This window comes from Quercus suber, unplaced genomic scaffold (assembly GCF_002906115.3).
Source record: "Quercus suber isolate HL8 unplaced genomic scaffold, Cork oak 2.0 scaffold_685, whole genome shotgun sequence".
NCBI classification, from domain to species: Eukaryota; Viridiplantae; Streptophyta; class Magnoliopsida; order Fagales; family Fagaceae; genus Quercus; species Quercus suber.
Genome location: NW_027070126.1, coordinates 170536 through 198529, shown reverse-complemented (window position 1 = coordinate 198529; position 27994 = coordinate 170536). Strand labels below are relative to the sequence as shown.

General features: G+C 36.2%; 2 protein-coding genes across 2 annotated transcripts; both read left to right on the top strand.

Moving 5' to 3' along the window:
- Positions 1-3544: 3544 nt before the first annotated feature.
- LOC136064418 (FBD-associated F-box protein At1g66310-like) lies at positions 3545-4757 on the top strand. Its single transcript, XM_065766149.1, has 2 exons — positions 3545-3926; positions 4159-4757. Exons 1-2 carry the CDS (start codon positions 3545-3547, stop codon positions 4755-4757), a joined length of 981 nt encoding a protein of 326 aa, XP_065622221.1.
- Positions 4758-22000: 17243 nt separating this feature from the next.
- Positions 22001-26353, top strand: LOC112000247 (low-temperature-induced cysteine proteinase). The gene is made up of 5 exons (XM_024032344.2): positions 22001-22540; positions 24529-24761; positions 24894-25031; positions 25124-25627; positions 25846-26353. The coding sequence occupies exons 1-5, from the start codon at positions 22051-22053 to the stop codon at positions 25984-25986; spliced, it is 1506 nt and encodes a 501-aa protein (XP_023888112.1). The 5' UTR covers positions 22001-22050; the 3' UTR covers positions 25987-26353.
- The last annotated feature ends 1641 nt before the right edge of the window (positions 26354-27994 follow it).

The window sequence follows — 27994 nt, the reverse complement described above, 5'->3', positions numbered from 1 at the left end:
TATATATAATGGTAACGTAGGATAGAGGAGGAGGAGGAGAACAGACACAGCGGCAAGTCGCATAATCAAAAAAAGAAAACCAGATAGTGCTATAGTGTCGTACGCGATTAGGACTTTGAGCAGAGCTCGTCACCACCAGAGGCTTGACCCATCGGCGATTCTCGACGTGACTCAGTTCTCTGAGTCCAGAAGGACCATCTCGAGTTTTCATTGGAGATATCACGGTGTTGTTACACCCAATCAAAAATCAAGTATCGTTTATTTTTTACTCTCTTTTTTTTTTATTTTTTGGATAAGTTTTGATTAGGGTAGTAATGATTGATAATAACCAGACATGCAAAATTTTGGTGTTTGATATGTATGTGTGTGGAAATTACAGGCTTTTTTTTTTTTGGTTAACTTTTAATTTTTTGTAAAAAAATTTTAAAACTATTATTTAGTTTGGTTTGCAATGGAGGAATAATAATTGATATGTCAAAATAAATTTGCTATATATTAAACTTCTGGATTAGTGGACAATTTGTTCTGGCAAGTGGGGTTAGTTGCATGTAGTTTTTACCGGCTAGAAGTGAGGTCATATATATATATATATATATTTATTTATTTATTTATTTATTTATTTATTTTATAATCGAATGGTATGAAATTGAAATTATGTTTTAAAAAAAAAGAAAAAAAGATTGAAGTAAAAATAGACAATCGCATATCAATTTTTGCAAATATGGTAGAAGAATGGAAATATATATATATAAAATAAATGAATGCTTCTTCTGTAATAGAATACAAACGTTAATAGGTAAATATAGCATTCAACTTCATTGCACTGAGCTCCTGTCCCTCAAAGCACTTCGCATGCCATTCTCACTAGAGATACCACATGAGACACAATGAAACCAGTCCATATCCTCCTCCCACTGCCTCTCGTCCCATACCGGCGATACTGCCCCAGCCAACTCGCTAATAGTTCTTAAACCAAAAACAGCAACAACCGAGAAATACCAAACAAACATAATGTCATGTACCACAATTTCATAATATCTGCGCACTTGTATATATAAATATCTTATGGCATTAGGGATATATATATTTTAAGGTTTTAGAGATAAATTTATTCAAACAATATATAAAGACCCCCTCTTCTCAAACGCAGCATAAACTATATACAGCAGACACAGTGTGATCTGTGGTTTATTGTTTGAAAACAATTTTGAAATGGAGAAAAGATACCTATAGTAACATAGGACACCATCCATTACCTTAGAGGCATCAATTTTACCACATTTCTTAATCTGTTTCTCAGCTAAAAACCAACTTTCAATTGATCCCCTCACTCTCACATGCCTCAAGATGGAATTTCTTATGCTCTGCATGTTCAGGAGAGATGAAAAAGACAAAAATTTAAATTTAGGTCATATATATATATATATATATTTATTTATTTATTTATTTATTTATTTATTTTATAATCGAATGGTATGAAATTGAAATTATGTTTTAAAAAAAAAGAAAAAAAGATTGAAGTAAAAATAGACAATCGCATATCAATTTTTGCAAATATGGTAGAAGAATGGAAATATATATATATAAAATAAATGAATGCTTCTTCTGTAATAGAATACAAACGTTAATAGGTAAATATAGCATTCAACTTCATTGCACTGAGCTCCTGTCCCTCAAAGCACTTCGCATGCCATTCTCACTAGAGATACCACATGAGACACAATGAAACCAGTCCATATCCTCCTCCCACTGCCTCTCGTCCCATACCGGCGATACTGCCCCAGCCAACTCGCTAATAGTTCTTAAACCAAAAACAGCAACAACCGAGAAATACCAAACAAACATAATGTCATGTACCACAATTTCATAATATCTGCGCACTTGTATATATAAATATCTTATGGCATTAGGGATATATATATTTTAAGGTTTTAGAGATAAATTTATTCAAACAATATATAAAGACCCCCTCTTCTCAAACGCAGCATAAACTATATACAGCAGACACAGTGTGATCTGTGGTTTATTGTTTGAAAACAATTTTGAAATGGAGAAAAGATACCTATAGTAACATAGGACACCATCCATTACCTTAGAGGCATCAATTTTACCACATTTCTTAATCTGTTTCTCAGCTAAAAACCAACTTTCAATTGATCCCCTCACTCTCACATGCCTCAAGATGGAATTTCTTATGCTCTGCATGTTCAGGAGAGATGAAAAAGACAAAAATTTAAATTAATATGACTATATTAACTAAAGGCTCATAAATCGAATTAGAGAAAGGATACTAGAATAGTGCTCTATAATTAAACTAATGAGAAAGGAAAATAATTTGACACTAACCCAGGTCTCCATTCAAATGAAGGCAAAGTAGGAACTGTGAAAAGCACGTAGTTCTAGAGTTCTTTCATCAAACAGTTGATGATTCCTGAATCTTGACGTGCCTAATCTATTGACTGCTATCTTCTCACTCTTTAGCAAAATAATGCTCAAGTGGTTAGTTAAAAAGCATCATTCTCATGTCCAGTTACACTAAGAATTGTATCATGGCATTGCACCACACACAAACCCATGGTGCGCATAGCACATTGGCCTCAAAAAGAACTTGAAAACTGAAGGGAAAACTCTTGAGCTGCTATAAAGCATCAAGCCATTGACTTTCCTCAGCTCCTCTGTTCGTAGATGCCGCAGCTTCTGTCGCCTTTTTTGCTGCTTCAAACAATTCCACCAACTCTCTCTATTATTTTTATCCCCTCCCCACAGATATTTTGTTTCGCATTTTAATTTAATAAACAAATCAAAGTGGCATTCAAATAATTAGACATTTAAGAAAAGAAAAGAAAAGAAAATCTTCAGTACCAAAAACAATAACAAAAGATTATGAAAAACTAACATAGATCTGGTACTGGATAGGAGAGGACTCTAGTCTTTAGCGGATTCTTCTTCTTTCTTTGTTTCTAATCATTTTCAGGGATACAAAGCAGAGAAATCGCTAGAGTAAGTAATTATGTATGGCATACACCAAGAGTACCACTGCTGGGAATCTTACTTTGGTGATGGTTTAGAGGCTAGCGGTTTGAGATGTGTTGAAGGAGAGTGAGTTCAAAGAAAAACTGGGTTCGAACAAGAAGTTCAAAGAAAATAAAAGGTTAAAAGATTAAAAAGAAAATAATTCTTATGTATAAATTTGTAAGGCTTCCAATGATAATGTGGCATAATACGAAGAAGTCAACTAAAACTCAAACGTCTTTGGTTTTATATATATAGGCGGAGTGGAGCTGCCGCGACACGAAGTTCGTTAACTTAGCTAGATCTCACTGGTGCCACCTATATATATAAGTTAGCAACCGTCATGTATGTAATTTTTAGTTTCTGGTGTTTTAGCTGTGCTTGGAAATTTTTGTCTTTGATTTTATTATTATTATTATTATTTTAACTTTTAGTCTTTTTTTCCCATAGTTTTTGCTATTATTCGTGTTTAGTTATTGATTGGACCATTTTTGTTGTTATGACTTATGATTGATTTTTTAAAATAGCTAGTATGGAGAAGATGATGGTGTTGCAAAAGACACCGAAGAGACAAAAGATCGAGTTGAGTGTTGATGCAAAAGATTGGATATCTGAGTTGCCTGAATCAATTAAGCAGCGCATTCTCTTTTTCTTGCCTCCAAAAGATGCAGCACGTACTACTATTGTGTCCAAGATGTGGCAACAAGCTTGGAAATCACTCCGTAGTGTACATTTTGATTTTCAAAATATCCATGGATCGTTTTTTGAAAGCCAAGATTCAGAGCCAGAGGATGTGAAATTAGAAAAGTTCATGAACTTTGTTGATAAAACTTTGCAAATACTCCATGAGGAAATGGTCATAATCCAAAAATTTATATTGCCAATGTCCCTTACTGATGCTAAACATACTTCTTGTATTGATAACTGGCTTGAATTGGCTGCAAGAAATTAGTAATTACATCAAGGAGCTAGAACTAACCATCATAGGCAAGAAAATTACTGATTACACTTTATCTAGGAGAATTTTTTCTGTTGAATCGTTAGCCATATTAAGATTATGGGGTTGTAAGCTGGTAGAACCCTTGTTTGGTGAAAATACAAAATTTATTTGTCTGCAAGAGCTGTCTTTGTTGGCAATTGATCTAGATGGAAAAATAATACAAGAAATTGTTTGCCGCTGCCCTATGCTTGAAGAATTGGAGATCTCATGTTGCTCAAGGGTGGATTATCTTCAACTTCTTAATCTTCCCAAGCTTAAGAAGGCAGAATTTGACTCGTGTCTCACTATTAAGATTAATGAAGCACCTAATCTTCAAATACTTTCTGGTACAGGTATTGTTAGGAGTTTACTTTTGGATATGTCTACTTCAGAAAATGTAAAGAAGCTGAAAATTGGTTATGTGGGCATTTCTAGACATTATCTTGAAGAACTTAATTCAAGATTTCCTCTGCTTGAGACTTTGCAGATGCAACCCTCAAACTTACCTGAGATTAAAATTTCACATCATCGACTTGAGAAGTTTAAATTGTTTATTAATGGAGATACCATACTTCAGATTGACTGCAAAAACCTTAGTTCTTATGCATACCTTGGCTCTCACATCCCATCCTTGTCAATCAATTCTTCTAGATTACAGAAATCCCAAAATTTAATATCGATCCACTATCCTCTAGACACTTCATGGTTTCTGAAATTAAGACAATATCTAGGAAACTTCAAGCAAACAGTTGTCCTTGAGGATTGATGAGTCTCCCACGGTAAACCTACAAATAAAGTTTATTATTTTGTTATTATAATTTTTTTAATTTTGCTAACCTAAAGCTTATTGATTTAATTTCTTGATTTTAATTTTTACATGCTGGTATCACACTTGTCTTGTTCTAATCATGTACTTTTTTAGGACTATTAATTGTCACTTAATTGATAGAGTATTAATATTCTATCATTTCTTTTTTTAAGGAGAATTTGCAGGTTAAGTTTTTTCCAAATCTTCATTCATTCTAGAAAACCATTTCCGTAAATAGTTCAAGATATTTGAGTATAATTTAACATATATCTTTTGAATACATAGATCACCTTTACTACAGAGCAGTTAAGTGAACGGTCAATTCCTCCTCGCTCGAATCTCAACCTCTTGGTTTCGTTAAAAATTCCACCTTCAGAAGATTATAGAGCTCTTATAGATGGCTTGTTATGGAGTACTCATCCAGAAAGCTTATCTGTATCATATGTGCAACCAAACAGACCATCCATTAATGTAAGTATATCTGATAAATAAATAAATTTTAAGTATACATTTTCTAATGACAATGGTTCTAAATTCTAATTGTTGTTTATTTCAAACCACTAAACTTCTTTTTATATGTTTTAGTTCTTACAAAAGAACCTTTTAATGGTTGAAGAAGAAAGCCAAGAGTGTTGCAGTGACCGTCAAATCAAATTTTGGCGGCATGACTTAAAGGGGATTAAATCAAGATACTTCGACGGGAAAAATATGTAAATCATCCTCACCTTCAAGCATCATATGATTCCTTGCAAGGTAGTACAGCACCAAAGGAAATTAGATTTGATTTATTATGGGTGATTGAAATTTATAAATAGGGTAAAATTGAATATCTCAGTGAGAAAAAGTACTTTGATTCAAGATGATGGAATGAAGAAAGAGGAAGACATATGTTTATGTTAATCAAGGAGGTGGCAACATAATTTTCGAATGCATGGAATGAATTAAAAAGCATTATAGTGGTCCGTTTATCCAAAGTATTTTGAGATTAAAATTTTGTTGGTGGTGGAGGTGGTAATAGAGGAGGAAGGTAAAAGAGTGCACATTTTCATGTTGCCATTATATATATATATATATAATGTTTATAGGTTATAGTTCATAGTTGAAACATGTAAGTTCTTGGGGTTCTAACTTCTTGAAGCATAGAGTGCACCCCACCTAAAATTTGGTTTGGCAGATCACCATTGTCGTGTAGAATTTGCTTTCAGTTCTTCCGAATAGCCCATATTGTACATAAGAAACATTTCAATACTAAAGTTGACTCCATTGTCAAAATATGTGTTTCTATCTCTAGGAAAATGGAGTGCATAACTCGTTAGCACCCACATTGCTTGTACCAAAACATGAGATATAGACTCCTCTTCAATCCCTCTTTTTTTTTTTTTTTTTTTTTATTTTTTAAAGGTAAAACTCTAATTAGTTTTTGGATTCTCATATTTTTGCTAGAGGTTCTTTTAATCTAAGCCTTTGATGTGATATTCTTGTGATTATGTATATGGGTTTTGTTTTGGTGGGCCTATTTGGTGAATGGTTGTGGATTTTGTATAATGGTAACCATTTGAGGTTTACCAATGGTTAATATTTGGGGGTTTTGCCTTTCTAACATGTAACAATTGGTAAAATTAATTTTTATTGTTTATCCGGACTTAGTGGAGGGTTTACATTTGGGGTTTGCAACGGTGGATATTGTTATATATGTTGTTCATATGTTTCTTAACAACATATATATTGTAGAAGAAATTCATAAAGTATTAGGATCTCTGATATTAAAGGAGAAGACTTTGAATGACATAATTATAAATTGGAGTTTATGCCTTATATATTAAATAGTTTAGTAGCTTTGGAAGCAGGATACATTACTTATGAGGTTAAAATATTTAGGCTTACCTAATTAATCACTTGCTTAGAGATTCCCATTTCATAGCTAGACAGAATATCAAGCTTGATACTTATCGTGATAGGTTTGCTTGACATTGTTCAGGTCCTAGTTGACCTGTTTTTGGAGCTCTAGAAGTTAGGTTTTTTGCAAATTGCAAGATAAGTAGCTTCTTAATGGGATTTTTGAAAAATAATCCTATTTTATAAAACGTTGTTTTGGGTTAAACACATTTTGGGAAATTGTTTATACGGGAACTGTATTATTCTAAAAAGTGTCATGTTGTAACCTTAGTTATATGATTAATTATGAAAAGTGTATCATGTTTTATATTGCACTAGTCGTAGACCCGCACGTTACCCGTGATAATTTTTTAGATAAAATACTATTTTAGTCTCTAGACTTTATAAAGAGTTTAAAAAATATATATAGTTTTATCATATTTTTCATAATCTTGTCTATAACATTTTTTCCGTTATCACATATTTATTGGTTGATGATTTGCATAACATAGACATTAAATAAGAGGTAAAACTATTCATTGTGTATGAAGATTATGATTACATATATATATATATATATAATTTCCCTAGTTAGAGTTTGATTAGTTTTAAGTTTAAATTTTGTATTATTATATTTAATTGTTGATTATTGATTTAATTAAGTGAATGTAATGATTAATTTTATTGCACTATAAAGTTTTCAATGTCCTCTATATAGCCATCTCTATTTTATTTCTTACTCCTTGTCGAAGACGTTTTTGCGACAAGGGTCGAAAATGGGAGAACGGCCCAAATCTCTCATTAGGTTCTTTAGAAGTGTTTATTGTGGAGAATCAAGCCCAAAATTTCAAATGTAAAATGAACAAAAGGCTAATGGTGCTTTGACAAGAGAAAATCAAAATGCTTATAACAAAAGTGCAAAAAACCATAAAAGCATAATAGGTTTAAAATTTCAACCCACAGTCACACAAAAGAGGAAATTGAGAGAGGTTGTGAGGAAGAGAGGGAAGGTTCCCCTATACCCATATTTCCACTCCCAAATTTCGGAATTGTGAGATTGTTGACTAGCTGAATGGGGTTTGGCTCTAAAGTTTCAGGTCTCTCAATAGAATGTGGCTACCCCCTTTTGAATATGATTGGGGCCTTTTGTATTGAACTTGGGATACTCTAAGTGACTAGTTTTTGAGTAGTGGAAGAGGCTTTTATCCCCTATGATACTATTTTGGTGTTTTGGCTTGGGTTGCTTTTGTTTAGGAAATAGTTTGATATGCTTTTAGCATGATTTTGGAAATAAAGTGGGTCTTTTTTAATTGATTGCCTTTGGTCAAAAATTTTAGACCATTGGGAGGGTCACCTAAGTGAGGACTAGTAGATGGAGTTGGCCAATGGGAGCCAACTATGTTTAAAGGAAAAAAAAAAAAATGGTCTGGGCAGAAACTTTGGGCCACAGTTACATAAAGCATAAAAGCTATTTTGGGGTCGAAATTTTGGATACAAGACCTCCTCCATGAGCCTGAGGTACTACTAGTATCCCTTTCCCACTTGGTAACACGCATGGGCTGGGCTCATGCAAAAGGTCCAAAAGGAATCGACCCATACTCTCCAAACCACACTTTCTCAATTTTCCAAATAAGTCGCATAAGCTTGGGCCATGCTTAAAAAAATAAAATATAATATAATACATGAATTGAGCCCACAAGGAAGTCAGGCTTATTTGAATCGAGCTTGTACGAAATGTGTCGCGAAAATGGGTATCAACACTCCTCTTGACTACCTTTTTATTTTCCAAATAACAATTATTAATTGATGTTTGATTTCATTTCTTTCTTTCTTTTTTCTTTCTTCATTTATTCTTTATTACTTTGTATGTTCCCTTGCTAGTTGTAAATTTTATGGTTATCAACAAGGAATAGATATCATGGATGGCTCTAATGGTTATAGATGTAGTTACATTAGTGATATGTCAAAGGGTTTTTTTTTTTTTTAAAGAAAATATGAAAGACATTTCTCTAGTTTGATCTCAATCAATTAAGATATCCATAATATATTAATGAAAGTAATAATGAGCCTTAAAATTTTTTTTTAATGTAAGAAGTGGTTAGGTTATTGGTATGTCAAAAGTTTATAAAAAAATTTTAAAACTAGTTCCAAAGAAATGTAAAAGGCCCTTTTTAGAAAAAAAGAAATTGTGACTTTTTGAATTGTAGAAATATGATTGTTTTAATTACCTTATTTATAGATTTCATTATTAAGTTATAAACATCTAAATTAAAGTGGATAAATATATAAATGTAAAATTATATGTAAGGTTACAACCACACAAGATAAATACGTATAGATAATTTTTTTTTTTTTTTTATTCATGAATCATTATTTCATTGTTTACTTATAAATATCTAAATTAAAGTTTTTTTTTTTTTTGAAAAAAAAAAATCTAAATTAAAATAGATGAATTTGTAAGGTAAATTATATGAAAAGTTAAAACTACCCAAGATGAACGTTTAACTATCGATAGATATGTGTTTTTGGATAACTAAAAGTATATACGATTGCTTTAGATGGAACTATATAACTATGCAAATATTGTTGCAAGTGATACCATCATTTGCAAATTATCAAGTTTGGTGGCCTTACAAAACAGATATTTCATTTTGCAAAAAACTGTACATGAACTCCTCTTTTGTTACTACCTTTACTTTTTTTCTTTTTTTCTTTTTTTCCTTTTTACTGAAACAACTTAAAAATATTAAGACTTAAGTTAACACATGTGGTAGTTGTAAAACACGTCAGTGATATGAAAAATAGAAAGGTTTAAATATTTTTTTTAAAACATTTTTAGTAGATTGTAATATAAAACATTTTTTCTCAATATTTATGTAACTTTTCCTGTAGGACCGGGTTTGAGCACTTACTATTGAGAGAGTGGACTTAAGCCCAGTTAGCCCAGTACAATGAATTTGTAGAGAGTGGGTTTAAGAACTACCCTAGAAGCGGACAACGCCTAATGTGGCATTCACCTCATCGAAGGCTGCAACAAAGATTACCCTCCAAGGTGTGCCCTCGGACTGGTCCGAAGAGCTTGACAGTGGTCTCCCTCTCTCCCAGGGGATCATCAGGGAAAAGAACCCCCCTAGCTTATCTGTTTCTTCCCCTTATATAGCCCTTTTTCACAATCTCTTTCTTCCACTTGTTGATATCCATGCCCTCTCCCTTCTGACCCCTTCCCATCACCCGTTTACCAGCACTCTGTGAGTTGCAACAACCAAGGTGTCCTGTCCAGAAGTCACATCTCCATTAGTGCTGTAGGGAGTTAGGTGAGCGCATTTAGTGTGAGGTGACAGCTTATCCTGGACTTGCTCCTCCGCTTAGTGTTGGTTTCGGTTGGCCGAGGGCAGGGTCATCCTCGCAGGGTTCCTAGCAACTCAGACTTTCACCCTTCATCCTCGACGTTCCTTCTCCTCGGCATGGTCCTTGGGCCGGATGTAAAGTGGGCCAGGTTGTCAAGTTCTCAGGCCCACAAATAGCCCCTCAAAAAGATCGACGTGCGAAGTTGGAGGTTTTGATATCGCTAGGCCGGGGCATGACTCTTTCAANTCCGACCCAGAAGTCGTTCCCAGCCCTAAAGTACGTGATCAGGGCTCGTGATCCTCGGCTTTGACAAATCACTATGGTGGAGCAAGGGTTTTCATTTTCTGAAGGATCGTCCATTCCAGAGGGCGTCCCGTTGGCAGGTTCTTCCTCGTCCTATCAAGCTGCAGAAGTCGAAGGAGAAAGTTTGGAAAAGGAGGGAGAAGTAGTTGATCTGGGTTCATCCGACGACGAATTTGGCGCATTCGACCAAGCCTATCTATCCAAGGATCCTTCTGGTGACTTGGGGGATCCCCATTTGTCTGAAGCCGATCTCTTGCCTCCAAGGGCTGGTATTCGGGCTGAAATGGGTTCCAAGAGGCAACCCCGAACCAATCTGTTTGACTTGCTTGAGGGCAAGCCAGGGAAGGACATGCCAAGGGAGTTACAGCCCAAGCCTCCTCCACCCGCACCCAAGCTTCCTCCTCTCCCGCTTAAGCCTTTGCCTACGCAGGCCAAGTCGTCCTCCACTCCGACAATCTCAGGCCCTCAGCTCGAGTCCACCGACCCGAAGAGGAAGAGGCCTTCCAAGGGCAAAGACCCTATGGACGAGGGGAGATCTCATTCCTCCTAAGAGGAAGATGAAGCCCGTTGACCTTCCAAGTAGCTGAGGATTGGTGGTCAGAGTAAGTGGAAAGAGGTCGTCCAGCGGTCTGAGCCCCAAGCCTGGCTGCCCGCTGCTATGCTTCACGAGAAGCCTTTGATGGACGATGCCACTCTTAGGGACTTTCGAGGGGGCGAGGGGGCTTAGTAGCTGATGCCCTGGAGAGGTCCCTCCTTCTCCCTGTCGACATGGCTGAGCTGAGGGGCATGATGAGGCAAGAAGTTGCCCGTAACCTTAAAAGGTACCTGGGCATGGTAAGACTTCTGAGACCTGTTCCCTTGTTTGAATTTTATTGCTTAGTCCTCAACTTACGGTGTACTTGCTTTGGCTGGCAGGCTATCCAGGCCACTTTTAGGCTGGACGAGGAAGCCGACAGCCAGGGTAAAGCTCTAAGCCAGGAGCGCGACAAGTACTTGAATGCCACGAATACCCTTAAGAGATCTGAGGCCGATCTTAAGAGGGCAATGAAGGATTTGGAGGAGATGACAAGGGCCCGAGATAGCGTGGCATCTAACCTAGCCGATGCTATGAAACAAGCCAAGGACCAGACAGGGCGCTTGCGAGATGTTGAGGGTCAGCTGCAGGTTGCCAAAGAGCATATTGCCAACCTAAAGCAGGAGTTGGCCGAGGCAATGGGGGCGAGAGGTGCTGCCGAGTAAGCCAGGGGCGAGGCCGTGAAGGCTAAAGAAAAGGTCGTGTTTGCGAGAATAGATGTTAAGCGGAGGAAGAGGCCTTTGCTGAGGGGGTGGCTAAGATCGAGGCTGCCCTTAAGGCTTAAGTGCTTGAAGTATGCAGGCGCTACTGCTCCCAGACCTGGAATGAGGCTCTCAACCAAGCAGGGGTCGAGGCCTTGTCCGAGCTCAAGAGGGCCGACAGGGTGTATTACCCCCCTGCAATTCACGAGCTTGTCCCCGCCACTCCTGAGGCGAGCTCCGCCTTACAAGCGACAGATGAAGGTCGGGCCAGTGCTGTCGAGGACTCAACTTTAGCTGATAAGCCTGTTAAGGAGACCGAGCGCCACGGAACATTGGAGGGGGTAGGGACTAATAGCGAAGAAGCGCCCAAGGATGCGGTGAAGCCTTCTACTAACTCCCAAGCTATGCTTGCTGTCCCTCAGATCCCTCTTACTGGGGAAGGTCCTCCGAAGTAGCCCTTCCAAGCCAAGGTCACGAGGCACCAGTCGAAGCCCTCTAAGAGACTCCTTAGGACAAGCTGTCTACCGAGTTGGGGAATTAGGCCCTCTCGTCGAGCTACCCTGTGTTGACGGCTGGGGCCATCCTGATCCCGCTTTCTTTTTATTTTTAATTTTTTTCTTGGTGACATTGTAACGAAACTATTTTTTGTGTAATATATCCAATCATTTGTTTTAAGTTCTTCGAATGATGCTTCCTTTCACTTGTCGTATTTTAATGCTTTGCTCAATATCCTGGTTCTATCCAACGCTTTTACTCTCCTATAAGTAGCTAGTTTTCCCCTAGGTTTGAGTCCGAGGACCATGCAATACCTTGGTTCGGCCTAGCCCACAGGTTTTCCTTGCAGTGGTTAGTTTCCCCATAAGTTTGAGTCCAAAGACCATGTAAGGCCTTGGTTCTGCCTAACGCTTATGTTCTTCTGTAAATAACTAGTTTCCCCATAGGCTTGGGTCCTTGGACCATGCAAGACCTTGGTTCAGTCTAGTACCCAGGTGTTCTTCTGTAAGTAACTAGTTTCCCCATAGGCTTGAGTCATTGGACCATGCAAGACCTTGGTTCAGTCTAGTACCTAGGTGTTCTTCTGTAAGTAACTAGTTTCCCCATAGGCTTGAGTCATTGGACCATATAAGACCTTGGTTCAGTCTAGTACCTAAGTATATTTGGGTGGTTAGTTTTGCCATAGGCTTGAGTCCGAGGACTATGCAAGGCCTTTGTTCTATCTAACGCTTATGTTCTTCTTTAAGTAACTAGTTTTCCATAGGCTTGGGTCCTTGGACCATGCAAGACCTTGGTTCAGTCTAGTACCCAGGTATATTTGGGTGTTTAGTTTTCCGATAAGCTTGAGTCCGAGGACCATGCAAGACCTTTGTTCTGTCTAAAGCTTATGTTCTTCTGTAAGTAACTAGTTTCCCCATAGGCTTGGGTCCTTGGACCATGCAAGACCTTGGTTCAGTCTAGTACCTAGGTATATTTGGGTGGTTAGTTTTTCCATAGGCTTGAGTCTGAGGACCATGCAAGGCCTTGGTTCTGTCTAACGCTTATGTTCTTCTGTAAGTAACTAGTTTCCCCATAGGCTTGGGTCCTTGGACCATGTAAGACCTTGGTTCAGTCTAGTACCCAGGTGTTCTTCTGTAAGTAACTAGTTTCACTGAAGGTTTGGGTCCGAGGACTGTGGAAGACCTTGGTTCAGCCTAGTACCCAGGTGTTCTTCTGTAAGTAACTAGTTTCATTGAAAGTTTGGGTCCGAGGACCGTGGAAGACCTTGGTTCAGCCTAGTACCTAGGTGTTCTTCTGTAAGTAACTAGTTTCACCGAAAGTTTAGGTCCGAGAACCGTGGAAGACCTTGGTTCAGCCTAGTACCCAGGTGTTCTTCTGTTTGGAGTGAAGGAATTTGTCCCCCGCGCTGGGAAGTTTGTTTTTGGCGTGATGACGGCCTCGGCCTTGCTTCGCAGGAAATGGGCTATTCCTCAGACCAAACCCTTGACCCCGTGTTGCCCTGGACAGGGGTGGCTCGAATTTCTATCCTTACGCGTGGTAGTAGCCCCTCCTTTGCTCCAAGTTTCTGCCCTCCTCAATCACGAGGCGTCTCATGACTGTTCGCGTTCCGCGCTTGATGAATCGATGTGCGAGGCGCGCTCTCATTAATATCCTCATGGATCAATGCAGATCCAGCGATTGATGGCTTCTTTAGAATTCGGTTTGGATTAATGTCACTGATAATTCTTCTTTCGAATTCCATGTGGACTAATTCCCACTAACCTTCGCCCGTTATATAAGGCTTTCCGGGGAAATCGTCCTTCCACACTCTACGAACCTCTAGTTAAACAGAAGACACGGCCCTTCAGCCCTCCGAGCCCCTTCAATAACTTTGCCAGGATTGTGATCAAAGTTTGGAGGAATGGGATGGTTTGGATGAGGGTGAGGGCACGCATGCCAAAGGTCCTCCTCTTGATTGAGAGCCTTGCGGTTGTAGTTTGCGTCAGACTTCTGGCGTGGCAAGGTTTGGGCGTCATCCTAATGATGTCGTGCATGGCAGTCAGGAAGGAGGTCCATGAAGTACATAACGCCTTTCTCTGGTGCGCGTCCATGCCTGCCCTTCAAGCTGGCAGTGACTCACGCTTGGCCTACCCGCCAGTGGAGGCTCGTAAGATTACGTCATGTCCGGTGCCCGGGTGTTGCCGCGTCCAATGGTTAATCACCATGGGGCTGGGAAAGCAGCAAGAGAACATCATGGGAAGGGCCATCAGGCTCTCTTGCATCTACTCCTCTTTTCGTGCCGGCTCTATCCGCACTAGCCTGGAGGTTGTTGGTAGCCTTAAAACAAGCCTGCCTCAGCCCTCCTTTCTAGGGTTAGCTTTAGAACAAGCCCGTTTGGGCTCTATTTGTAGAATTAGCTTTAAAACAAGCCTGTCTGAGCCTCTGTTTGTATCATGTATTTATTTTCTGTTTAATAAAATGCTGCAATGTTTATTCCATTTCCTTTTTTCTCTGAATCTTCTACTTTTCTGCAATGATTATTTCTTGTGCAAACACGTCATTGTTTGTTGTTCCTTCTTTCCCTTTTTTTTTTTTATGGATTGGGATTGGTGTCGCTGGTGGTGACGAAAAACTGCCTAACCTCGCACAAGCCTCCAACGGAGGAATCATCGACCGTTGCGCTTGCTACACTAGTTCTTCCCACAAATGGCACCAATTGTAAAGACCGGATTTGAGCACTTCTACTGTTGAGAGAGTGGACTCAAGCCTAGTTAGCCCAGTACAATGAATTTGTAGAGAGTGGGTTCAAGAACTATACCCTAGTAAGCGGACAACCCTAATTGGCATTCACCTCCATCGAAGGCTGGAAACCAAGATTACCCTCCAAGGTGTGCCCTCGAAACTGGTCCGAGGAGCTTGACAGTGGTCTCCCTCTCTCCTAGGGGATCATCCAGGGAAAAGAACCCCCCTAGCTGATCTGTTTCTTCCCCTTATATAGCCCTTTTTCACAATCTCTTTCTTCCACTTGTTGATTATCCATCCTCTCCCTTCTGACCGCCTATCCCATCAACCGCTTTACCAGCACTCATGTGAGTTGCAGCAACCAAGGCTACCCTGTCCAAAGTCACATCTCCATTAGTGCGGTCGAGGAGTTAGGTGAGCGCATTTAGTGTGGAGGTGACAGCTTATCCTGGACTTGCTCCTCCGCTTAGTGTTGGTCTCGGTTGGCCGAGGGCAGGGTCATCCTCGGCAGGGTTCCTAGCAACTCAGACTTTCACCCTTCATCCTCGGACGTTCCTTCCTCCTCGGCATGGTCCTTGGGCCGGATGTAAAGTGGGCCAAGGTTGTCAAGTTCCAGGCCCCACATTTCCCATAAGATCAATATGTTGACATCCTTTGAAAATGATACATAATATTTTTGAGAAGAAGAAGTAGAGACAATGCTAACACATAATATAAAATTATTAAGTTTATGTGATTTAAATTTGTGGCAACAAAATATTAATGTATCTAGGATAAAAGTTTTTATCTAAATGATATATAGTAGTTCATATTTTTTTTAGACTTGATTCAAAAAATTCATTCCCAATAGCCTTTTAAGTTTACAAATTGCTCAATCCAAAGGCCTAGACACATTCAAAGGGCACTATCTAAATTATAAATTATATGACCCTTTATCACACAAATATTTTGATTCCCCCAATGTATGATAAAGGAAGGCAAGTTTGTGTTTAGCCTTTTTCTTGATTTATGCTGCATAATTTAATAGTATGGAGGAAGTGATTAGATTTAAATGTAGAATAAAATAAGATGAGAGGAAAAAAAAGTAAAAATAAAATATATAGCAATAAACATCAAATTGTTCAAGTCATTCTATGTAATATAATAACATTATATTATTATATACTCTATGTATAATGCAATAGGATAATATTTAATCAAAGAGCATATAAAAGATAACAATTCAAAACACAAAACTAAATTGTATCAACCCAAAGTAGAATTCTAATTAAGACAAAAATTCACCAACCTAAAGAATTGATGCAATAAAAATAAAATAAAAAATAAACAAAAAATGAAAAACAAATTGAGAGAGAGAGAGAGAAGTAAATTTTTTTGTGAGAAAACTATGCATAGAATGAAAAAGAAAATGTCAAATTTATAGTAAGATGTTGAGAATAAAAAAAGTCAAAATAAAGGAAGATAAAAATGTAGAGAAAGAAAGATATTAAGATAGAAAGTAGTAGGGAGATGAAGAGGTAAAAGGGACGGAGAGTTTTGAAAAATTAATAATAAAAATAATAGTTAAAAGATATTTTAATTTTTAAATAATGGAGTTTTTAAGTCATCTTTAATGAAAAAATGTTTAAAAATATATATAAGAAAATTTGGAAACAAAAAATAATAACGTGACTGCTGATGTAGCTCAACGTGAGTATAACAACATTAAATTCTACTACGCTTAAGCTTTTAGTAAAATATATATAGATATAGATGAGAATAAGTCTATTCCAATGTGACACTTGAGCAAGTTAGCTTTTGTTGTTTGAATAATGCGACACACCTTCCTAACAAAGATTTGTAATATTTATTTTGGGATGATTAAAGTATAAAGTGCCACAACTCTTTCAAAATATTGAATAGACCAGCTGAAGGCCTATCTAATAGATCAAAAATTACTAGACTGGTTACTTCTTCTTCTTTTCTTTTCTTTTCTTTTTTTTTTTTTTTTTTTTACAAGATAGAAATTCTACTCTAATTTAATATAAGTATATATGTGTGTGAAATTCTCTCTTGGAAACTTGAACTTCGGCCCTTACCTCCTACACCCTACAAGTACTTATATTTGTAGAGTAACCATCACACCAATAGTGTGCAGTAGTACTGGACCGGTTACTAAACATTTGCTCATCAGCGATTTTAATCCTTGAAATTTAAAGTGATTTTTTTTAGTCTCTTCCAAATTTAGAGTCTATTTGGATACCGCTTACTTTGCTGAAAAACTGAAAACTTATTGCTAAAAATACTATAACAAAATATATTTTTTAAAGGCAAAATACTGTTCACGAATACTGTTCACACGTTTTTGTGTTTTGACTGGTCCATGAATAGTGCCATGGGACCAGCCAAAAAAAGGCAAACGCAGCTTAAACGCAACTTCAGTGCTAGGCAAACGCACTCTTAAAATGATTACCTTTATTGCCTAAAATGCTTAAAAGGGAATGATTTTATACTTTTTTTTTTTTTTTTGAGTAAAATGATTTTAGACTTTAACAAATTTAAAATGATCATTTTCAGTCTTTAAGAAATAATGACATGTTAATTTTTAGTTTAACCACATTATTTAAAAAGACCAAAAATAATTACTTTAGACTTGATGTATCATTTAACTAAACTTTAATAAGGACAAATATATTTAAGCCAAAATCCTAATATGCAAATTGCAAAGAAATGCCAAGCAGCGCCACCACCAGTCAGGAAGTAGTACGGGATTTTGTTCTAAAGAGAAAAGGGGAAAAAAAGTAGTACGGTATTTGTTAACATTATCTTCGTGCGAGATCGTTAGTCTTTTTTTTTTTTTTTTTGATAACCTGCGAGGTTGTTACTTGTTAGTCCTTTTTTTTTTTTTTATAACCTGCGAGGTTGTTTGTCAGTCACACGCTTTGCTGACTTTTTTAGTATTGGTAAATCCAATGGGATGTGATGCATAAATACGTGCCTCAACAACTATAGAGATAATACAGTATTATAGTCCAGGGCGGCGATTAAGTCCTCATCAGCTTAAGTTGTTTAGTATGTGTTTGAAAACATATTCTTTCAGTCGTTTATTTGTATAGTATTTATTAAAAAAGAAATTGTAACTTTAATATTTAACAAAAGACTAAAATCTAGTTTATTACCAAAAGGTTGAAATAAAAAGTCAAAAAAAAAAAATGGCAAATAAGTTAGAGCCAAACACACTAATACTTTCCATTGTTTGATTAACACCATACATACACTAACCTTAATAGCTTTGTAATTAAAGATAATTTTTTAGGTTTTAAACTAAAACGTTTAAGGTTTAAATTTCTTCTTTTCATTATTTTAACTGTGGAATTATATATATATATATATATATATATATATAAATTACTGACCAATAATTCACGAAATATTAGATAATTCATGGGATCATGTTTTTATCTTATTATATCTACAAAGGGGATTATTTATAGGACAAAGTTTAGTTACAAAATTGGTTGTAGTTTAAGGCTACAAACTCACTCAATAAAATAAATACTACAACATATTTTGAAAATCTAACCGTTGAATTGTATGTTCTTTACACCCTTAATACAATGTTAAATTTTGTGTCAATTAGATATCATTTACTATATGATCTATAAGCTTATATTTTGTCCATAATTTTAAATTACAAAAACTTGCAATTTAAAAAATTTATTGATGACATAGCTATTGATCTTTAATTTTTTGAAATTTTGCAAGAATAGAGGATATAAGAAGAAGATGTAATCTAATGGTGGATTTGTTAAAATTCACCTCCAATAAAAAGATATTAAATAAGTTTTAGTCTAAAGTTACAACTAAACTTTGTCCTTATTTATATACCCTTCCAAAGTAGTATCAACTAGGAATTTACTCCCAAGGACTAAAGGAAAAGTTGGTGTTGTCAAAGCCACCCACAAAGTATCCATTTGCAATTGCATTATATAGAAAAACGTAATCTCCAGTGGCAGTAGAAGGCAAGAAGTGTAGAACATTACTAGTAGCACAATACGCCTAAACTTTTATTTTAAAATTTTGGAACGTACATTCTAATGGTTTTTATACTCAAACCGTTCAATGAACCCAAAAAAAAAAAAAAAAATCAAAGTTTTTAAAGTCGAATCGAGGTTGAATTAAGGTCGAACTGTAATAATGTCAAAAATAATTTAATTATTATTTAATAAATAAATAAATATATTAAATTAGAAATAATAGAAAATTTGACTAAAATAAAAAAAAAATTTAGGTACCAAAAACATAATTTTATAAAAATAAACTATATATATATATAATTTATTTATGAAGCTACGTCTAAATTAAGCCCATGCCTCAGGCACAAATTAAACCAAGCCCATGCCCGATGCTTGAGCCATTTGAACGGTCAACTTTCCAATGAAATTTAAAAGTGGAAAACAAAAAAAAAGATAAAGGACTTAAAAAGAAGCAGCAGCTAGAAGCCTACTCATTAAATAATAGCCCAACTACAAAACAAAACCCAAGAATAAAGTAGTTGGTCAGTGAGTAGATGAAGCCAAGCATTACTTCACCATCTCCATTGCCTGCAAAGCAACTCAGAGTCCTAGTCCAGACACAGAAACTGAAATGGCAAAAACCCAAAAAAAAAAAAAAAAACATAGAAAAATTAGAGAGAAAGCACGAGTGAGACAGAAAAGAAGAAGAGAGGCGATGCGATCTAAAGGTTTAACAGCATCTCATGTGGTTTGAAGCATCAACAATGGTGGTAATACCAAAAATAAAATCCAGATCTGAACGCAAGAACCATCAACAATTTTCAAATCCAAGAGGTTCGATCGCGGTTTGCACAGTTCATTGTTTTTCTTTACGGCCGGTCCTTGAAGTTAAAAACCCATATTGATAAACGGTTTCCGGTTACTTCGGTTGGACCATACGGTCCGGTCCGGTTTCACAACCTTCATTCTCTACCAATAGCCCCTAAAAACAATTATCTTTTATAAAACGTTTGGGCCAGATCATCCGGGCCTTGTGCTTTGCGTGGACCTGGATTTAATCATCCACGTGCCTATTGCATGAGCCTTTTAAATTCATCTATCTAACNTCAAAGTTATAGGACAAAGTTTAGTTACAAAATTGGTTGTAGTTAAGGCTACAAACTCACTCAATAAAATAAATACTACAACATATTTTGAAAATCTAACCGTTGAATTGTATGTTCTTTACACCCTTAATACATATGTTAAATTTTGTGTCAATTAGATATCATTTACTATATGATCTATAAGCTTATATTTTGTCCATAATTTTAAATTACAAAAACTTGCAATTTAAAAAATTTATTGATGACATAGCTATTGATCTTTAATTTTTTTGAAATTTTGCAAGAATAGAGGATATAAGAAGAAGATGTAATCTAATGGTGGATTTGTTAAAATTCACCTCCAATAAAAAGATATTAAATAAGTTTATAGTCTAAAGTTACAACTAAACTTTGTCCTTATTTATATACCCTTCCAAAGTAGTATCAACTAGGAATTTACTCCCAAGGACTAAAGGAAAAGTTGGTGTTGTCAAAGCCACCCACAAAGTATCCATTTGCAATTGCATTATATAGAAAAACGTAATCTCCAGTGGCAGTAGAAGGCAAGAAGTGTAGAACATTACTAGTAGCACAATACGCCTAAACTTTTATTTAAAATTTTGGAACGTACATTCTAATGGTTTTTATACTCAAACCGTTCAATGAACCCAAAAAAAAAAAAAAAAATCAAAGTTTTTAAAGTCGAATCGAGGTTGAATTAAGGTCGAACTGTAATAATGTCAAAAATAATTTAATTATTATTTAATAAATAAATAAATATATTAAATTAGAAATAATAGAAAATTTGACTAAAATAAAAAAAAAAATTTAGGTACCAAAAACATAATTTTATAAAAATAAACTATATATATATATAATTTATTTATGAAGCCTACGTCTAAATTAAGCCCATGCCTCAGGCACAAATTAAACCAAGCCCATGCCCGATGCTTGAGCCCATTTGAACGGTCAACTTTCCAATGAAATTTAAAAGTGGAAAACAAAAAAAAAGATAAAGGACTTAAAAAGAAGCAGCAGCTAGAAGCCTACTCATTAAATAATAGCCCAACTACAAAACAAAACCCAAGAATAAAGTAGTTGGTCAGTGAGTAGATGATAGCCAAGCATTACTTCACCATCTCCATCGCCTGCAAAGCAACTCCAGAGTCCTCAGTCCAGACACAGAAACTGAAATGGCAAAAACCAAAAAAAAAAAAAAAAAAACTAGAAAAATTAGAGAGAAAGCACGAGTGAGACAGAAAAGAAAAAGAGAGGCGATGCGATCTAAAGGTTTAACAGCATCTCATGGTGGTTTGAAGCATCAACAATGGTGGTAATTACCAAAAATAAAATCCAGATCTGAACGCAAGAACCATCAACAATTTTCAAATCCAAGAGGTTCGATCGCGGTTTGCACAGTTCATTGTTTTTCTTTACAGGCCGGTCCTTGAAGTTAAAAACCCATATTGATAAACGGTTTCCGGTTACTTCGGTTGGACCATACGGTCCGGTCCGGTTTCACAACCTTCATTCTCTACCAATAGCCCCTAAAAACAATTATCTTTTATAAAACGTTTGGGCCAGATCATCCGGGCCTTGTGCTTTGCGTGGACCTGGATTTAATCATCCACGTGCCTATTGCATGAGCCTTTTAAATTCATCTATCTAACAAACCCACCAGTCCCAGCTTCAATCCTTGATTGCTTGACTGTTAGATACTACATATCTCTTTGTATTTATTTTGGTCTTCCACTCACTAGTCAAACTCTCTGAATTGCAGACGAGAACTACAAAATCACCCAAACAATTTGGTAAGCCAGGAAAAATAGATAGTCAAGTATTCAGATAGCAACACCTATGACTTTTAACCCATTTACAAAAGTATTGCAGCTCATTGATAACTACCAAAATGCCCTCAAAATAGTAATATTGCTATGGAATTCTAATGTTATTTTGGTCTATTTCTGACATGATGTGTATGATTTATACATGTAAAATTTAAAATATGCAAGGGCGGACAAAAAAAAAAAAAAATACAGTGTTCTTGAGCTGACTGGTAGGCTTGGAAATACAGCCTTGTATGTCTACCTTTATATAGAGTAGACAGAACGTGGAAAGATCAAATCAAACATCACTGGAAACCCACTAGAGAAAATGGGTTCCCAAAAGTTTCAACTGGCTATACTGTTCTTGATCTGGGCTTCACTAACATGCCTATCTTTTAGTCTCCCGAGTGAGTACTCTATATTGGGTCAAGAGCAAGACAAGTTTCCTACAGAGGAAAGAGTGATCGAGCTCTTCCAACAATGGAAAAAAGAGCACAAAAGGGTGTACAAACATGCCGAGGAGGCCGAGAAGAGGTTCGAGAACTTCAGGAGGAATTTGAAGTACATAATTGAAAACAATGCAAAGAGAAACTCACCCCGCGCACATCGCTTGGGGTTGAACAAGTTTGCGGATTTGAGCAATGAAGAGTTCAAGAAGACTTATTTGTCGAAAGTGAAGAAGCCTTTCAACAAGATGAGTAACACTCTTTTGAGTGGGAGTATGCAGGAAAAGTTGCAATCTTGTGATGATGCTCCTACTTCCTTGGATTGGAGGAAAAAGGGAGTTGTCACTGGCGTTAAGGACCAAGGCGATTGTGGTAAGTTTCTATACTTGGATGAGTAATTTTATACATTCTAACTTACATTGTATTGGTAATTTGGTATGCATATCTAGTGATAGACTGACTCTGGTTACTGACTTAGTGTTAACAATCATATGATTTATTGTGTCCATTTCTCATAGTGGTTGTGTGAGAACAATCACAAACGATTTCTCATCTAAACATTAGTAACTCATTAGTCATTAGATATGCTATTATAACAGAATCCTCTCCCTATGGATTAAAAGGGACAGAGCAACCATTTGAAAATCAGTGACAAGTTAATCATGGTTGAACCATTAGGTATTTGTAGTGTGGAAAAATGAATAGAAATGACACATTTTGTCATTATATATTGATGACTTCTTATATGATGATAGAATGATCACACATTTCTTAAGTTACTTTTCAGTACATTCAATCTAAATGAAAAGGATCCTTTTTCACTTAAAAAAAAGATGGATATTCCCATTACAACTTTAATAGTATAAAAGAAAAACATAGATATATCTCGGCCTTTATGTGGAAAAGATTTTGAGGCCAAGATTCAACGATTCAATGCCCTTCGCTTAAGATTCTTGTTTTAAAATCTAGCTTTTGAGGAGGTATCAGGAGAGCTGGCTCACATGTTGTGGGCCCCACAGGTGAGTCGGGATGGACCCATAGAGCTATTGTTGACTTTTACCCTCTAGAGTCCAGCCTTGAGTTTTGTATGGCCTAAGTCCAACTCATTTTAAGCCCAACTATAGTCTCCACTTGGTAACCCAAATGCCTTAAAACTCTCTGAGGTCTATAATTTTGGAATTAAAGATTTTGTTATTATTATTATTTTTTATTTATTTATAATGGAATCCTAGCCCTCCACACCCACTGTATCAAGTTGGAGGACCTTAATCTGTAGATTTCTTAAGAGTTAAGAAAAAGAATAAATTAATAAAAGACAAATGACATGAGTTCATTGACTTTTAGTTCTATTTTGTGCTGGCACTACTTGTAAGTCAAAGGGTCTGAATTTTAGATGAAAACCCAACCACCAGAGCATTCAGGCAGTAGGAGGGAAAGGAATAAAAGAAAGGAGAAGATTTGTATTAAAAATATATATTTATCCTTCTAATCAAAAAAAAAAAAAAAAAATTGTTAAACTAACCTGACCATTTCGTAATAATCAAAATGCCTCAATCATATGATTTAAAATGTTGTTCTTGTTCTAAAAAAAAAAAAAAAAAAAATGTTGTTTTTGTATCCACTAAGTACAACTTGTGCTTCTTGTATCAATTTTAAATTGGACTTGTACTTTTATGAGCTAAGAAAGTTTTAGCCAATATCTCAGCGGTATCATCTAACCAATTAATTTTACTAGATGTTCTGGCTTTATATTTCAAGATTCAGTTCTTAAAGAATTTGGAAGAAAGTGAGAGTAATGAATGTCTTAAAACTACAAAAGTCTGAATATACAAGGATATTAGAGTTTTCAGTCATCAAGGTTTATTTATTTATTTATTAGTATTAGCAAACTATATTTAATTGCAACATCTATTTAATTGAGATGTGAAAGTTGGGCACAATTCAATCATGCATCACAACCAAATTTGAGGGTTGACTTCTTAATATAATCAAACAATATGCAGTGTTATGGCAGGTATGTCTCCTGCCCAACTAGTTGAAAATGTAGAACATAAATGGAGCATGGTTGTAAATTTGTTTTCTTGAGGTGGACTTGCTAACAAGTCCCAAGACTATAGTTAGTCTAATTCTATGGTGGATTGATATACTGTTATAAATCACTAAGAGCCCCAGGATGGATTTTAATATAGCAATAGTTTTCTCTACAACAAAAGGGCAAAACATCTTAATTTTGTCGAGCAAATTCAATGCAAAAGCTAAACGAAAGGTTTATGTCTCGTTTGAGAGAATTGTGAAGTCATGTTCATTTTAACTTCACTATCACAACAATCACCAATTGCGGATTCGGCTTATGTTCACAGGAAGTTGCTGGGCATTCTCCACAACTGGTGCTATAGAAGGAATAAACGCCATAGTCACTGGAGACCTTATTAGCCTTTCAGAACAAGAACTTATGGATTGTGATACTACCAACTATGGATGTGATGGAGGCTATATGGACTATGCTTTTGAATGGGTTATAAGCAATGGGGGGATTGATACAGAAGCTGATTATCCCTACAAATTTGTGGATGAAACCTGCCTCATTACCAAGGTTTGTTCTTCCCTTGCTAGAATATTTTGAGTATAAACTTCTTTAAAACATATATCAAAATGGTTGCAATTTTTTTTTTTTTTTAATACCATTTCCATCTTTGTCTCATTTATGGTGTTTTATTTTAATCAGGAGGAAACCAAAGTCGTAAGCATTGATGGCTATAAAGATGTAGCAGAATCAGACGGTGCTCTCTTATGTGCTTCTGTTCAGCAGCCCGTTAGTGTGGGTATGGATGGCTCTGCACTTGACTTTCAACTTTACACAAGTGTAAGTCTAATCTCAGTTCATTAAGCTTTCATGTTAACTTGGAAATCTTTACTGGGAAATTGATTGTGCTTAAAATGATATCATCTAATCAGGGTATCTATGACGGTAGCTGTTCGAGTGATCCTGATGACATTGACCACGCCGTTTTAATAGTGGGCTATGGTTCTGAAGATGGTGAAGATTATTGGATAGTGAAGAATTCATGGGGAACATATTGGGGAATGGATGGATACTTTTATATAAGAAGGAATACCAATTTAACATATGGAGTCTGTGCTATTAATGCTATGGCTTCATATCCAACCAAAGAGTCTTCTTCACCATCTCCTTATCCATCCCCAACTACACCACCACCACCTACTCCTGTGACACCACCACCGCCACCACCACCTCCTCCTTCTCCTTCACCAAGTGAATGTGGGGACTTCTCCTACTGTCCAAGTGATGAGACATGCTGCTGCATATATGAATTATATGACTTTTGCCTGATTTATGGTTGCTGTCCATATGAAAATGCTGTTTGTTGTACTGGAACTGAGTACTGCTGCCCAGGTGATTACCCCATTTGTGATGTTGAAGAAGGGCTCTGTCTCAAGGTATGAATATATTTAAGTTTGGAATCCTTTATTTTTAAAATTTTGAAATGTATAGCCTTTATTTGACAGCCATTGATTACATTTTAAACAATTGCAAACCATTATTTCATTGCAGTGAGTTTTTAAGGCATCAATAAAAAGTTAATATCGTTTCTGTTTTCTTCATAGTGTAAATACTGTAAATTAGTTACTAATTCTTTTTCAATTTTGTTCTGTAGAACCAGGGAGATTACTTAGGAGTAGCCGCAAGGAAGAAAAAGATGGCTAAACACAAGTTCCCATGGACTAAATTAGAACAAACAGAGAAGGAATACCAACCACTTCAGTGGAAGAGGAATCCATTTGCCGCAATGCGCTGAGAAAGGGAACATATTTACCATTTCTATGAAGTTTGAAGGATGTTGTTACTATTGCAATTTCAATTTCTTCATAGCAGGCATTGTGTCATTCTGCTGTGACAGGTATTTGTATGGACTCTTTAGAGTCTGAACATATGTTTTGAGCAAACAGCAAAACCAGATACAGAAGATCTACAGAGAAGAAGTGATTTTTCTCTTGGTGATGTTTTGGAAACATTATTTTCATTGATTACAACTATGCTTTAATTGTATTTCCTACTTTTTAGCACAATGTTCATGCTCAAGTAAGTTTAGATATTTTGGTCCAGTATTGTAATATAAATAAATGGTAATAAGTTGAATGTTATACAATATCACATTGTCCCAACTTGGAATTGATAGTTCTATACGTTCAGGCGATATAAGAGCCAGTTGGCTGCTGTGAAAGTGGTAGAGTGAAAATCTTTTCCTAAAAACCAGATCCTAGTACAATCAACTTGAGAGAATCAGAAACACATAAAGACACGACCTTATTTAATCATAAAATCCATGTTCAGTTGGCATTCGTACCACCGAAGCCATCTTTGTCAAGCAGCCAGACCAATTTCTATGCAGCCTGTTCTGGCATTTAGTAGTTGACTAATAAGTTAAACTACAAACTTTTTAGTGGCTGAACGCATTTTAAGCAAGCCTGACTCTGGTCCTTATTAGAATCTTTAATTTTTTATTAGAGAGATTATGTAAAACATGGCCTTCCCAGCCTAATGATCACATTTGTTATAAAGGTATTTGGAAAGAATCGGATTCTTTCCCATTGACCATCCATGCCTATATATAAGGCAGAGATTCCCCTTTTGTGTAGGCAGAGGGAGAAAGAAGACAAGGAAGAGAAGAAAGGCACATTAGAATACTAGCTTCTCAGAAGTGAAGATGTGCTAATGTTTTATGATCACATTGGATTCTAGGCTCAGTAGTCACTTTCCTACGCTCGCTTATCATCCAAACTTAGTTTGTCCACCTTGTTTCTCTTCTCTGTTTCATACTTTCGATCTTTCTCTCACCATTTATGTGTTCCACGTATTACTCCCAAGCTGACAATAGTGCCCTGGGCCTCAAAGTAAGTATTGGTGAAAATCTAATTGGTTAGAATTATGCTTAAATAATTTAATTCTCTATTTTCAAAAGTTTTGACAATTGGTTATTTACCAGATAAAAAATTGGTTCTTTTTTTTTTTTTTTTTGGTGGTAAAAAGGAAGCATTATATTAAACTAAGAAGAAAACATAGAAGCAGGTCCAAGCCTTTTAGAGTACACTCCCTGGCAATCCGCCATGATAAATGAAACTAAGTCCACAGGCAGACTAGAATGTAAAACAAAATCTAAATGTTGCAAACGACCCAGATTGGCTAGTCGATCCACACAAGAGTTAGCTTCACGATAAATATGTCTAAAAACTACCTGAGGAATTTTGGAGGCCAACTACTTACAATCATTGAAGAGAGGAGAGATCATTGAGTTATGAGAGCCTCGGTCATTCAAAGTATCAACTAAAACTTTGGCATCTGATTCAACAATGACCTTAGACAAATTCATTTGCTTGTATAACAAAAGACCATCTTGGAGAGCCCAAGCTTCTGCCATGAAGCTGTTAGTCTTCCCAATTTTCCTGGTGAAACCCGCTACCCATTGCCCTTGCTCATCTCTGATCAGTCCACCCCCTCCAGCATTTCCCAACAAATCATCAAATGACCCGTCAGTAATGAGCTTCAACCAGCCCGATTCAGGCCTTTCCCATCTAATGAGTTTTGTTATCATTTGGTGGTTGCATTTTGGACGATTAATGCAAAGGAAAAACTCAATGGCTTGCATCTTGATCAACCTGAAGATATTCGAATTGAGGCTCTTGTGATTAAACACCACTTGGTTACGTTGCTTCCAGATCAGCCAAACAGCAAAAGTAAAAATAACGTTCCAAGGAATTCCATTAGCATTGAAAGGAGCCTTGAGTTTTGCATTTGAATTAAGCCAA